The sequence below is a fragment of the Garra rufa genome, chromosome 11, assembly GCF_049309525.1.
Source record: "Garra rufa chromosome 11, GarRuf1.0, whole genome shotgun sequence".
NCBI lineage: Eukaryota > Metazoa > Chordata > Actinopteri > Cypriniformes > Cyprinidae > Garra > Garra rufa.
Genome location: NC_133371.1, coordinates 36,926,319 through 36,942,295, shown reverse-complemented (window position 1 = coordinate 36,942,295; position 15,977 = coordinate 36,926,319). Strand labels below are relative to the sequence as shown.

The 15,977-nt window shown below is 31.4% G+C and overlaps 1 protein-coding gene across 1 annotated transcript in view; it reads right to left on the bottom strand.

Annotated features, from left to right (window-relative positions):
• The window catches only part of LOC141345341 (gigaxonin-like), a 41,626-nt gene extending 27,145 nt beyond the window's left edge, over positions 1-14,481 (bottom strand). Inside the window, exons 1-9 of the mRNA XM_073850202.1 lie at positions 14,423-14,481; positions 14,114-14,305; positions 10,781-10,895; positions 9,186-9,536; positions 7,687-7,907; positions 7,481-7,602; positions 4,727-4,839; positions 3,146-3,298; positions 2,923-3,059 (exon numbers count right to left, since the gene is read on the bottom strand). Coding sequence (XP_073706303.1) covers positions 2,923-3,059; positions 3,146-3,298; positions 4,727-4,839; positions 7,481-7,602; positions 7,687-7,907; positions 9,186-9,536; positions 10,781-10,895; positions 14,114-14,304 — 1,403 coding nt within the window. The 5' untranslated portion in view covers position 14,305; positions 14,423-14,481. The remainder of the gene's footprint in view (positions 1-2,922; positions 3,060-3,145; positions 3,299-4,726; positions 4,840-7,480; positions 7,603-7,686; positions 7,908-9,185; positions 9,537-10,780; positions 10,896-14,113; positions 14,306-14,422) is intronic.
• Between the last annotated feature and the right edge of the window lie 1,496 nt (positions 14,482-15,977).

Below are 15,977 nucleotides of genomic sequence, written 5' to 3'. Positions count from 1 at the left end.
ATTTTTAGCATCATTACTCCAGTCACATGATCCTTCAGAAATCATTTGAGTATATAGATTTGCTGCTTAAAAAACATTTATTATTTTGATTATGTTGAAAACAGCTGAGTAGAATTTTTTCAAGTTTCTTTGATGAATAGAAAGTTCAGAAGAACATCATTTATCTGAAATAGTAATAATCATTTGTATCATTATAAAATGTCTTTATCATCACTTTATCAATTTAAAGCATCATTGCTAAGTATGAATTTCTATAACCCCCCCCCCCCCAAAAAAAATATATTGACTCCAAGCTTTTAAATAGTATAGTATGTAATGTGACAAAAGCTTTTTATTTATTAAAATTATGTTTCTTGAACAGCAAATTAGCAGATTAGAATGATTTCTGAAGGGTCATGTGACACTGAGGACTGGAGTAATGATGCTGAAAATTTAGCTTTGATCACAGGAATAAATTACATTTTAAAATATATTCAAATAGAAAACATTTATTTTAAAAATATTCAAAATTTTACTGTTTTGCTGTACTTTGGATAAAAAAATTCGAGCTTGGTGAAGAGAATGGAAATCTTACTGTTCAAAAACTTTTGACTGGTAGTGTAATTCACAATTTTTAATGATTTCTTTTGTAACATATATAGATCAAAACTATTTTATGGCATCTTTTGTCTATTAAAAGTTTTTTTTAAATCAGAAAATCAGCTGAACAATCGCTGTTGTTAAACAACATTAAAATCCAACACTGTACTTCTCTTTACTAATACGGCTCTATAGGAAGTTTGCCTGACAGTTGATATGACCAATCATAACGCAGAATCTGCTATTTTTGTCCAACAAACAAACCACAAACCAGACCAGAGAGTAGATTAATGTTGATGGACTTAAACTTGAAAAATGGTGTGTATAGACGTCTTTTCACGGTTGAAACAAGATACCTTCTGATGTTCATACATATTTATTTAATTTAACTAGTAAAGAGGAAGAGATGACCGGTTCATGTGCCGCTTGAACTGAGGCGCTACAGTGCTCTGTCATGACACATTGAAGAGCCACAGAACTGTATTTGTTTGAATTAAAAAAAAAAAAAAAAGACTAAATTTAAAAGCAGAGACTTTGTTTTATATCAAAAGTAACCTGCTCTGTTTTGTCTGTTGACACGTTGTCAATTTCCTCTTTGCTCCGTGATGTATTTTTTACTCTTTGCCATGAGAGCGCCATAGTTTGCCAGCAGTAACGAAGGGGATGGGTCTACATGAAGGGTCAATTGCGAGGAGTTAAGTCTTCTGTGCGAAGTGCTATCTGTATTGCGTCAGTAGTTAGTGCCAATGCAGAGTGTCTCAAATCAGTTACTTATGAAGCTTCATGGTGGTTAGGATGCTGCCTTAGAAGGCAGTAGGGCAGCCAGGCAGCTCATTATATTGTGTAACAGAACTGTGAACAAAATTATACTCCAAACAAGACAAGAACACAAAGAAAAATGACTATTTATGTTCCTCCAGATGGTGATCAATTGTTTCCAGTTACATGGGCTAGACTGATAGGTCCCTTGACTACAATTGTTCTAACTACACATCTGTAAGATATCACAGATCGGAGGGTGTGTCTCAGTTCTCATAGCTGTTGAAGATGTGCTGCCTTTGCCTTAAAATGTAATCTGTCTAACTTTGACGTTTCTCTGCGTCATACGCGGGATGTGAAAAAACATTCACTAAATTCACATCTACAAAGAGCATAGCGTTTTGATCATCCAGTGTTTGTGGTTTGAATGCATGGGGGATGAGTTATGCTGAATGACGTTCTGCCGTGTCCCATTATCACATAATAATGTAACCTCTTTCACACCTATTCAGTGAAAACCTGGTTACCTAAATGTAATAATATTACGTCACCGTCTTTTGAAGTTAAAATGTTATGAAACAAATTGCAAAGGCACACTGACACATTTTTCCAATGTTATATAAAGATATAGATCCTTACACAAAATGTTGGCTGTACAGTCTGTGTTTCTCCACTGCAAACTCTTTGTTTAATTTTTTTAAGACAAAAAGTGTTTTTAAAGAAATAGTTCACTCAAAACAGATTTGCTAAAAACGTACTCACTCTCAGGCCATCCAAAATGTAGATGAGTTTGTTTCTTCATTGGAAGAAACAAATTAGAATTGGAAAAATTTGGCATTACATCACTTGCTCACCAATGGATGCACTGCAGTGAATGGGTGCCGTCAGAATGAGAGTCCAAACAGCGGATAAAAACATTACAATGATCCACTTTAGTCCATCATTTAATGTCTAGTGAAATGAAAAGCTGTGTATTTCTACGAAATAAATCCATCAATAAGGCGTTTATCTTTAAACCAGCAATTCTGGTAAAAAATTTGAGTTCATAATCCATAAAATGCATGCTTCAGTAAGAAAATTCATCCTCCTTTTATCAAAATCCAAAAACAAATTTCTTTCTAACAGTTTTGAACTGTTCTACGCTTGTAAACAGTGATTAATACAGTATGTGCATATTTCTCTCCTGATTCAGACAAGATGACTTTTTCAATTGAGAAAGCATTATTATAAATAGAATTTCATATTTTAGCCAGAAGGTATGGTTTGACATTCAAAATGTCTTAATAATAGATTTGTTTGTTAAAAACACACAATTTGTGAATTATGTACATTATTTTTTGATTATTAAGATGTATGTATCGGCTGTTTGGACTCTCATTCTGACGGCACCCATTCACTGCAGAGAATCCATTAGTGAGCAAGAGATGTAATGCTACATTTCAACTCGTCTACATTTTGGATGGCCTTCAGACTGAGAAAGTTTTCAGCAAATCTTTATTTTTGGGTGAACTATTTATTTAACTTATTGATTGCTTTGAAAAGAATCATCTGCTAAATGAATGAAAGTCCATTTACACACTGTACCTTCTTTCCTTAAGAGGACAGACTGTTGTCCACTGCTGGGTTTTGGGGTCATAGCATTCTGCAGAGTCGTAAATCTTCCCAAAGGATCCTCCGCCCATCACATACAGTTTCTTTTTCATGGTGGCACAGCAACCGAACTGAAGAATAGAGAAACAAGTGAGAAAAACATGAGTTTTGCAATGAAAGTGTGCTGATTTGTACAAAAAAAGGAGCTTAACCTTACCTTGCGCACTGTGGTCATTTTTGGTTGCGTTCGCCAAACGTTGCAATGGGGGTCAAATACCTCCATCGTGAGGAGGACCTCAGTGTCTTCGTTCTCTCCACCTAAGACATAGATCATGCCATCCAACTCTGCAATAGCAAAGTGCTGTCTGGCCTGGAGAGACACAAGAAAATATAACATTACAATACTGACACCTGGTGGGTTATGTAAGAACTGTATTATATAGGAGGAGATTATACACTATCTATCACTTTCATGAATTAAAATCAATAAACAAGGTGCTTTATACCAAATTGGTTATTGATTCATATATTTAAATTGCTTTAATAAACGGTTATGATGGTTAATTTAGTTAATGTTAGTCCAACAGTAGCATTCCTATTCAAATTTCTCCATTTACATTCATTCACTTGGCAGGTTTTTATTCAAAGCGACTAACTGCAAAAAATAAAAATCACAATTTATCATAAATTTTCAACAAAGAAATAGATTTTAATGATAACATAGCCTTCTGTATTTAAATATGTTTCAAAAAGGTAAAACATATTGTTTTTACAATTAAAAAGATTTATTATTATTAATTTTATATTGTCCCGCTGTTTTTTAATCACTTATGCAATTCACAAAGCTTCAGAGTTCAGAAATATACACCACCAGTCAAAATTTTTTGAACAGTAAGTAATGTTTAATGTTTTAAAGAAGTCTCTTCTGCTCACCAAGCCTGCATTTATTTGATCCAAAGTACAGCAAAATCAGCAAATTATGATTTTGTTTTTACTAGAAACCATTCTAATATGCTGATTTATTGTTCAAGAGACCAAGAAACATTTTTATTATTATAATCATTAATATTTAAAACAGTCGAGTAAATTTTTTTCAGGATTCTTTGATGAATCGAAAGAACCAAAGATCAGCTTTTGTCTGAAATATTCCATTTAAAAGCTTGGAGTCAGTATGTATGTATGTATGTATATATATATATATATATATATATATATATATATATATATATATATATATATATATATATTTTTTTTTAAAGAAATTATAGAAATTAATTTTATTAGCAAGGATGCTTAAAATTTATCAAAAGTGATTAAGACATTTATAATGTTTAAAAAAAATTCTATTTCAGATAAATGCTGTTCTTCTGAACTTTATATTCATCAAAGAAACCTGAAAAAGATGTTTTCAACATTAATAATATATGTTTTTTGAGCAGCAAATCAGAATATTAGAATGATTTCTGAAGGAACGTGTGACTGGAGTAATGACGCTAAAAATTCAGCTTTGAAATCACAGGAATAAATCACATTTAAAAATATAATTAAATAAAAACAGTTATTATAAATAGTAAAAATATTTCAATGTTACTGTACTTTGGATCAAATAAATGCAGGTTTGGTGAACGGAAGAGACTTCTCTCAAAACATTAAAATCTTACTGTGCAAGAACTTTTGACTGCTAGTGTAATATGAAGCCTTCATTCTCAATTTGCATGTACATTTTGTTTAAAATTTCAGTCATTCTAACACCAACTAGTCAATAATGACATTATGTACTGTGAGGAAAGAGGTATACCTGCATCATTGCTGGGATTTGGGTCCAGGTGTTTGTTTCTGGGTCATATTTTTCTCCACTGCTCAAGACAGTTTTGTTTTCATTCATTCCTCCAATTGCAAACAGGTATCCCTCTGATTGGACAGACAGATTATCAGTTAATTACAGTTTAGGGTTGTGACGATGAGGAAATTTCCGCACCGGTTAATCGGCATGTGACAACACCGGTAATACCGGTATCACCGTGGGGGTGGGAGTTTCCTCTTTTTTTCTGTTTTTAAATAGCTTATAAATGCGTGCGTATTATACTTTTACTTTCAGTTTTGCGGGAATTGGCCATTCGGCGTCAATTGTTTGAATGGACGACAACGAAACTACAAAAAAAAAATTGAACCAAAAATATTGCCAAACAGGTGCTTTTGCATTGCTTTTTGACACTAAATCGTCCGCCATCGTCCGTCTCCTCACCATCAGCTCGGGGGAGCGCTTATTGGGTTCGGGCCGAATGCCGAGCTTGGGCCCCTCTCCCTGGGCAGGGGGAGTGCCCCGGGCTCGGGAATGATTACCAAGCTCGGAGCTCTCTCCCGTACAGCACGCCAAACACGCTTAACTTTTACGTTTATTGACTTATATGTGTTTATTATATGTAAGCGCGAACTCGTGAACTCCTCACGTGATAAATGAAATATGACGCATTGTAGCTATGTTCAGTTTTTAATTATAGTGCATGCTCTCGTCTTAAGTAAATTATTTAGAATGATATTTTCCATTCAATTCAAATAAATATTTAAGAAAAAAACGAATACTTAAAAAAAAAAAAACAATGTGGAGACGGTGTCACGGTGGAAAAGTGATGTCACCGGTGTTGCGTCTTAAAACCGGTAACACCGTCAACACCGTCTATCGTGGCAAGCCTATTACAGTTTAGTCATTAAATAATAGTACACAGAAATCCCAATAATCCTCAGGATGAACTGTGAGAAACAAGTCAGACTGTAATTGATTTCATAAGAGTTATATGTAGATTAATCCATTTAAATCCATTAAAAGATTCAAACGATTTTTGAAATTGCTCAGGAGAGCATATAATGGATTTATATTGCTGTGGACGTACTAAACTTAAGACAGGACATGGTTCTACATCTTTTCCAGACCACATGCTTTCCAAATAGTGGATTGAGTCAAGACAATTTTAAGTTATGGATTTTCTTTCATTTGTATAAACCAAATGGCTGAAAATTAAAAGGCCAGAGTTTCTAAAAAAAGTCTCTTATGCTCATCAAAATGGCAATCATTTGATTTGATATTATTACAATTTAAAAAACTTGTTTTCTTTTTAAGTACACTACCAGCCAAAAGTTTTTGAACAGTATGACTTTTGTTTTTTTTAAAAAGTCTCTTTTGCTCACCAAGCCAGAATTGATCTGATCCAAAGTACAGTAAAAACAGTACAATTTTTAAATATTTTTACTATTTAAAATAACTGTTTTCTATTTGAATTTATTTAAAAGAGTTATTCATTCCTGTTATTTCTTGAACAGCAAATCAGCATATTAGAATGATTTCTGAAGAATCATGTGACACTGAAGGCTAGAGCAATGATGCTGAAAATGTAGCTTTGATCACAGAAATAAATTACATTTGATAATATATTCAAATAGAAAGCAGTTGTTTTAAATAGTAAAAATATTTCAAAATTGTAGTTTTTGCTGTACTCAGGATCAAATAAATGTTTTATGTTTTATTAGATTTTATTTTATTCTGTCTTAACATTAATTTGAAAGTGTTTTTGCAATTTATTGCTTCAAAAAATACGCCTATAGGTTTTTGTCATTTTTAGTTTAGTTTTAGTTACGTTAGTACTTCAAGTTAAACAAAATACAAATGAAACTAGCTAAAATATATATATTTTTATTTTAGTCAGTTTATTTTATTTCAAGAGACTTCTTTTAACATTTTTTTATTTAACTGACCCTAAAACTTTTGAAAATCAGTATTTACTTTTGTTTTTTACCATTTATTTTACTTTCTATATTTTATTTCATTTATAACATTTTCAAAATCGTATTAATCCCAAACTTTTGAAAAGCAATATTTATTTACACAGAATATATATTATTGTAATTTTTCGCTAAAAGATTTTATTTTTATATTTTAAATAGTAAAAATGGTTCAAAATTGTACGGTTTTTGGTCAAAAGAGATGATAAATTCATTTATAATATTACAAAATATTTTTATTTCAGATAAATGCTGTTCTTCTGAACTTTCTATTCATCAAAAAAAACAACAACAACAACAACAACAACAACAATGAATGTTTTTTGAGCAGCAAATCAGAATATTAGAATGATTTCTGAAGGATCATGTGACTGGAGTCATGATGCAAAAATTCAGCTTGAAATTAAACAAAAATAAATTACATTTTAAAATATATTAAAATAGTAAACAGTTATTTTAAATAGTAAAAATATTTCAAATATTTCAAATGTTTATGGTGTACTTTGGGTCAGATAAATGCAGGTTGGTGAGCAGAAGACACTTCTTTGAAAACATTAAAAATCTTACTGTTCAAAAACTTTTGACTGGAAGTGTATATTTTACATTTTTACAATTATTCCTTTGAAGCAAAACTGAATTTTCAGCATCAGTACTCCACTCTTTGTCACATGATCCTTCAGAAATCATTTTAACATGCTGATTTGTTATAAAAATGTTTTTTATTATTAAATGTTAAAAACAATCCGCATCAAAACAATGACGAGACGGTACAAACCTGCTGACACAACCCCGTGGCCAACACGCCTCTCGTTCATTGGCTTCAGTTCGATCCAGAGCTGTCTGTTTCGGTCGTAAAGTGGACACATACATCGCGCTGATGGCGTGGGCCTCCGCGAGCTGCATTTGAAACACACAGGAATTCAGCGCAACATAAAAAAACAGTAAAATCTAGTTCGTTTTATATTGCACGTTTATACTCACATCCTCTCCTCACCACCTACAGTGACGATACACTCGGAGTAGCCGCGGGGTTTAAACGCAGCGAGCAGCGCCTCCCCCTGCTGCATTGCTCCTCCCAGAGACTCCATACAACAATTCCGTATCACTTCCCTCATCAGGGAGTCTCCGAGCATCTGCTCCTGGAGGTAGCTCTGATCCAGGCCCTGAACCCACACGGCAGACATCACCTCTTTCATGTGGACCTGGAAGAAAGGTATCCTATTTAAAAAGGACTTATGTAAATATCAGCTCTAATTAATATTAATAAATAACACACAATTCAAAAGTTTGGAGTCAGTAAGTTTTGATTTGAAAGACATTAATAGTTTTAATCTGCAAGGATGATGAATAATCAAGTGACAGAGTAAACAATTATGTTCTTTGAACATTCTATTCAAAAATGTATTTAAAATTGTAATAATACATCACCATATTACTGTTTTGTACTGATTTTGATTTAATAAAAATCAGCCTTGGTAAGCGTAAGAGCCTTTTTATTACATTTTCAAAATATAACTTTTGAACAGTAGTATTTATTTCATTTGAATACATACTATTTTGAACTTTTTTAATATTTTGAATTAGATTTTATTTTTAAGTTTTAGTCATTTTGTTGTTTTTGCCATTGAGACAGCTATAGTTTTTTTGTAGTTTTTAGTTATTTGTTTTAGTTTGGTTTTAGTTATTTTATTACTCTAAATTAAACAAAACAAAAACGAGACTAGATGAAATTTACAAAGTTTATTTTTTATATTTCATTTTACTTTTAGTCAAAGTTCATTGTATTTTAAGAGATTTTTATAACATTTTTCAAAATCTGACTGACCCTAAACTTTTGAACAGCATTATTTATTTAATTTGAAAATATATTGTAATTTTTTGCTAATATTTGGAATTAGATTTTATTTTTATATTTTCTGTTCTAACATTAATTTGAAAGTTTTAGTAATTTTGATGTTTTTGCTATTTTTATTACTTTTTAGTAATTTTAAGTTACTTGTTTTAGTTACGTCTGAATTATTTTTAAGTTAAACAAAATAAAAATGAGACTAGCTGAAATTAAAAAAAAAAAGTTTGCATTTTTTTTTACATTTTATTTTACTTTCAATCAACGTTTATTTTATTTCAAGACTCTTTTTATAACATTTTCAAAATCTGACTGACCCCAAACTTTTGAACAGCAATATTTCTTTATTTATTTAATTTAAATATATACTATTATAATTTTTTCAAATTAGATAAAAACAAAAATGATACTAGATGAAAATTTGTAAAAAGTTTACTTTATTTTTTTTTTTACATTTTATTTAAATTTTTAGTAAACGTTTAATTTCAGTAAATCTAATTTCAAGCAAATAAAATGTTTTTTATGGTTTGTTTTGATTAACAATAGTAACCCTATATGAAATAATTATGAATATAAGTGAAGTTTTTCAACGCCTGTGCATATGAAACCTTTCTAAAACACTTGTTCCACTCACTCTCCGAGCTTCAGTGTCATGTGCGATCCAGCGGACCACGGCCTCCAGAACATGCTTTTCATTCCCCACGTTGAGCTTCTCTATGGACAGCAGTTCACACAGGCGATCGGGCGGCTGTTCCAGGAACTCCTCCGTATTAGCCACGTCTCGAAAATGCGTCTGCAGGTACTCGGTGGCCACGTGGTAGACATGGTGCAGGCAGTAATGCAAAGAGAAGACCCGGATACCGATGCAGTTCTCTGCAGTGATGCAGCTCTCCAGGAACTGACAGCACAGAGATTTGAGATCAGTGAGGAGCAGAAGATCAGCAGCCTGGACCACATCCTGGATGGTGTCTTCACTCAGAGTAATCTATGAATCAAGAGTGCCAAAGAGTTTTGTTGGACGTTCCTTTGTAGATATGACAAAGGAAACCCAATAGTTTGTGACCCACATTCATAATTCATGCATTTTGATCAATGAATTTCTATTACACTACCAGTCAAAAGTTTTTGAACAGTTTTTAATCTTTTTTTAATCTTTTTTTAAAGAAGACTCTTCTGCCCACCAAGCCTGCATTTATTTGATCCAAAATACAGCAAAGTCTGTAATATTGTGAAATATTTTCACTATTTAAAATAACTGCTTTCTATTTGAATATGTTTTAAAATGTAATTTATTTCTGTGATTAAAGTTAAATTTTCAGCATCATTACTCCAGGCTTCAGTGTAACATGATCCTTCAGAAATCATACTAATATGCTGATTTGTTGTTCAAGAGACATTTTAGTATTATTATCAATATTTAAAACAGCAACAGTACATTTGTTTTCAGGATTCTTTGATGAATAGAAAGATCCAAAGATCAGCATTTATATGAAATTAAAAGCTTTTGTAACATTACACACTATACCATTCAAAAGCTTTGAGTCAGTATAATTTATTTATTTTTTGGGGAAAGAAATTATAGAAATTAATACTTTTATTTAGCAAGGAAGCTTTAAATTGATCAAAAGTGATGATAAAGTCATTTATAATATTACAAACGATTTCCATTTCAGATAAATGCTGTTCTTCTGAACTTTCTATTCATCAAAAAAAAAAAAAAAAATCTACTCAGCTGTTTGCTACATAATAATACTAATACTAATACTAATAATAATAATAATAAATGTTTTTGAGAAGCAAATCAGAATATTAGAATGATTTCTGAAGGATCATGTAACTGGAGTCATGGTGCAAAAAAATCAGCTTTAAAATCACAGGAATAAATTACATTTTAAAATATATTTAAATAGAAAACAGTTATTTTAAATAGTAAAAATATTTCAAAATATTACTGTTTTTGCTGTACTTAAAAAAAATAAATGCAGACTTGGTTAAAAAAAAAACTAAACAAAAACTTTTGACTGGCAGTGTACTTTTTCATAGCCTTTCCAACTTTTGTAATTATAATTGATTATAATGAAATTAATTGTAATGGATAATGATTACAAAAAAAAACAAAAAAACATTTTTATATATATTTTGAAAAATATTTGTTCATTTCTGGGCCTGAAAACTCTCATATAAATGTTATGGGAAACCTTTTTAAATAGTATTTGTTAGTATAATTACCTGCCCACTGAAAATGTAGTCCAATATCTGCCTCATGATTGTGACAGCGATTCCTTGCAACTCGATTTTGTATACAGATCCATCCTCCTTTGGTGGGTTGTAATTTAATTTGGTCCTGGAAACATGAGTTTGCATTCACTGTGGAGCTAATAAAAGGACTACAAAGCACTACAAAGGTTCTACTAATTTGTTATTTTCAGTATCAGCTGATTCAAGATGTGCAAGGATTTGTTTGGTGGTCAGGGCTTTTACATTAGAATACCATTTGCATACCATTTCTTTTCTGTGTTACTTTTGTAACAGAATCCTCAGGTGACGAAAAAATGCTGGACTTTCTCTACAAGCACTTGAGCCAATAAGGGCAAAAGAGCCTTGATATAATGTTTCCAGCTCATCCACTTCTTTCATTGCATCAAGTAAGCTTGGATTAAGATGTGTGATAACATGCCTACTGTGAAAACCTGAATATTAAGCATGAAAGAGGTTTAAGAACTGTGGAATTATTGAGTTATCAGCGAACTTTAGTGAGACACCAGATAATCGAATCAGTGGACTGAATTTGCAAAACAATCCTGTCTGATACTTGATTCGGTAGATTTGCATCAACTGTTTCTTTAAAAAAATATTTGCTTCACAAGAACAATCCATTAATCAAATAGATTATGAATCTTATAGTTATACACAGGCGTTTATATAGTTTTTGTTTATACACTACCAGTCAAAAGTTTTTTAATGTTTTTTTTTTTTTTTTAAAGAAGTCTCTTCTGCTCACCAAGCCTGCATTTATTTGATCCGAAGTACAGCAGAAAACAGTAAAAATGTTAAATATTTTTACTATTTAAAATGACTGTTTTCTATTTGAATATATTTTAAAATGTAATTTATTCCTGTGATTTCAAAGCTGAATTTTAAGCATCATTACTCCAGTCACATGATCCTTCAGAAATCATTCTAATATTCTGATTTGCTGCATTATTTATTTATTATTTTTATTATTATGTTGAAAACAGCTGAGTGGAATTTTTGCAGGTTTCTTTGATGAATAAAAAGTTCAGAACTACAGCATTTATCTGAGTAGAAATCTTTTGTAACATTATAAATGTCTTTATCATCACTTTTGATTCATTTAAAGCATCCTTGCTAAATAAAAGCATTAATTTATATAATTCCAAAACAAAAAAAACAAAACCTTTATATTTTATTTGACATTTATTAAAAATGTACTCAACAGTTTTAAATATAGATAATAATATTTTTAATAATAAATGTTTCTTGAACAGCCAATCAGCATATTGGAATTATTTTTGAAGGATCATGTGACACTGAAGTCTGAAGTAATGATGCTGACAATTTAGCTTTGATCACAGGAATTAATTACATTTGAAAATATATTCAAATAGAAAAACAGTTATTTTAAATAGTAAAAATTAGGGGTGGGACGATACAGGTAACTCACGATTCAATTCTGTGGCGATATGTGGCCCACGATATCGATAATATCGCGATTCACGATATCTACGATATTCAATATATTGGAAGAAATTTCACCAACGATATATCACGATATATGTGACTGAAAAAGAAAAAAATACCCATAATAAGGAAATTTTATGCATTTATTAATGCCAACATTTCCAACACTGTGCAAAGAAATATGCATTTGCATAATAACTCACTGCCTCCTGGTCTTAAATGTAAACACTGTACAGCTAGACAGATAAAAGTGCCTGAACATTAAAAAACAACATGAACATTAACTAACATGTGTAAACCATGATACTGAAACGTCAGTAGTAAGTTACTGTAAAGTGCTTTATGTTAACCTGGACAGTGGTCTCATCAAGGCATATTCTTCTTGAGGAACACTAACGCGTGTTTCACACATAGTCCGTCTGCAGTGCGTATGCAGTCCGTGTGCGTTACGTATGCGATGCAGAAGCAGCACGGACTCATTTTGCTTTCACACAGGACACGTTTGCAGTCCGTTCCTGATCCGCGGCTGTTTACCACAGACACACCATTTATCTGTTATTTTGATTTCAAATACAAACGTACTTTTTCAGCATTGTGATACTCTTTTATCACTGTACACTAATACAATTCTAGATACATTCACGTTTAAACTCAACGTATAATAAACAACGTATTATTCAATGCACTTGCACAGCAACCGCGTGCAGTGTGAACGCTCTAATCCGTTAACATGGGTGCGGAAAAATACTCAACGCATAAGCACTGCAGACGGAGTATGTGTGAAACAGGCGTAACTGATCAGCATGCTCAACTAGCGGGTGCGTCTTTGATTTGTTTTTCGTTATCTTCCGCCATTCTTCTCACTTCTCTTTTTTTCTGCGCTTCTTCTCTGATGTTGTAAGATAACTTGTGTTCTTCACTGGCCGCTGCTTCCGCCACTTTACGCCTATTTACTCGAACAGCGCCCCCCGCAAACAGAATGGTAGATATTGGGTAGTGACAGTGACACTGACGACGGGTAAATTAATCATTTGTGTTGTAATAAAATATCGATATTGGCCGTTAGTGTATCGATTATTTATTGCGACAGAGAGCACAACAATATATTGCAATATCGATTTTTTTTCCCACCCCTAGTAAAAATATTTCAAAATTTGACTGCTTTTGTATTTTGGATCAAATAAATGCAGGCTTGGTGAGCAAAAGACAATATTTTGAAAAACTTTTGACTGGTAGTGTTTATGTTTTGAATGAGATTTTATTTCTGTTTTCATTTTAATTTTAGTTTAAATTTGAATGTTTTTAGTTTTTAAGCTTTAGTTTAGTTATAGTTATTTTACTACTTAAACTAAATGAAATGGAGAAATGTTTCTTTGTAAACTAGGTCAAATAAAACACGTTTAACTTTAGATTTTATTTTATTTCAGTTAATGTTTTTTTTTAATGTAATGATTTTTAGTGGTTTTAGTTTTAGTTTATTAATTGAATATCCGAGCATCCATAAATTCATTTAAACTCTTCTGCAGTAATTTGGTTTCCTTTCTAAGGCTTTCAATCATAAGTCATTGCCAAGGCATAGAAAAGACTGACAAGGACATTCTTTAAAAATCTCTCATTTTTGTCCGGCAGAAGTCTCATGAGCTGATACAGTAGTTCACATGAGGGTGTGTATATGATTTTCCTTTTTTTGGGTGAACTATTCCTTTAACTGACCCGAGCAACAGGCAAGGTGGGGCTGTTTGGCACACCCGTATGACACATTGCTCAAGGGTCTGTTACATGTCTGAGCAAACATACCAGCTCTGCCGATCTGATCCAGTTTCATGCAAATGTACCCTAGTTTGAAGCGTATTCTCATACCTGATGTAAGGACTTGCAGCAGCCAGAATGTTTTTCTGAACAGGAATCTCTTCACCATCCAAAACCAGCACTGCATCTTGAAAACATTCCTCTTGTCTTAAACACTGCAGGATCCTTAGCAGCTTTTGGGAATGTTGAGGGTCAGACACCACTGATCCAGCATCAGCTCCAGCTGTTCTAGGTTCTGACATGCTGTTGGGACAGACAGACAGATGATCTGTTAACACAACAACAACAACAAAATGGGTCTTGCTTGTCTTGTATAAACAGAACTACAGCTTTAAATCACGCAAACTCACTCCGGTGTACCTGAAATAAACTTGTTCTTGATACTCGCTGAAACTTCACCTGCTCATAATCAGTTGTCTGTGGCAGAGCAGCGCACAATGCAGAAAAACAATCTGGCAGGTTAGTGACGCTGCGTGACGTTCCCAGGAAGAGCGTTTTGTGTTTCATAATAAAAGTTCTTTTTTCACCAAGAGAATTAAAAAACGTCTTGGTCATGAAAAATATGGGAACGAAATTACAAATAAAAATATTGCATAATAATACACTGGATTATCGTTTTATAGTTTATTTTAATTAGGCAGTTTTAAGAAATATTTCTGTCCTCCTGAGAGCCAGAAAAAAAAAAAAGATTTGCGATTTTTTTTGCGTATTTTTTTCATGCCATTACATTGTTTAGATCGTAAGAAAAAATGGAAAATTAGCATTTTTTAAAAATGATATTTTATTCTATGTCCTTTAAAAAAATGTCTAAAAAATTAAATGGCATGAAGACATCAAAAAGGCAAAACATTTTTTTCATACCACCATACATTGTTTAGGGATGATTCTCAACTATGTTATAAAACATATAACAAAGTATAATTTTATATACCATTTTTGCAGTATGTGTGTAAAAATACCAGTAGTTTTCCCATTAAACACAGTGTATCTATACACTGTATCTAATTTGCATATTAATGAAAACTAAGTGAATTTAGTATTTTTTCATGCCATTACATTGTTTAGATCGTTAGAAAAAATGGAAAATTAGCATTTTAAAAAAAATTATATTTTATTCATATTTTATTCTATGTCCTCTAAAAATGTCTAAACAATAAAATGGCATGAATAGACATAAAAAAAGACAAAACAATTGGATTTAAAGAAAAAAAAAAATCACCAATCCACTTTAGGTTAACTATGTTATAAAACATATAATAAGATCATTTGATATACCATTTTGTTTCATGCAGTATGTTTTTAAAAATTTCTAGTTATAAATAAACTAGTTTTCTCATTCCAGTATTTTTTATTATGAATTTTAAGAAATATTTAAGACTATAATCTATCCTCCTGAGACCCAGAAAAAAAAAAGATTTGTGAATTTAGTATTTTTTCATGCCATTGCATTGTTTAGATCATTAGAAAAAATTGAAAATTTGCATTTTTTAAAAATGATATTTTATTCATATTTTATTCTATGTCCTTTAAAAAATGTCAAAAAAATAAAATGGCATGAATAGATATCAAAAAGGCAAAACAATTGGATTTTTTTTTTTAAAAATCAATTTTTAAATTTCAGGATTTTTATACCAAACTTTGTTTAAGGATAATTCTCAGCTATGTCATAAAACATATAACAAAAATAATTTGATATGCCATTTTGTTTCATGCAGTATGTGTGTAAAAATTTCTAGTTATAAATAAACTAGTTTTCCCATTAAACACAGTGTATCTATACACTGTATCTAATTTGCATATTAATGAAAACTAAGTGAATTTAGTATTTTTTCATGCCATTACATTGTTTAGATCGTTAGAAAAAATGGAAAATTAGCATTTTTTAAAAAAATTATATTTTATTCATATTTTATTC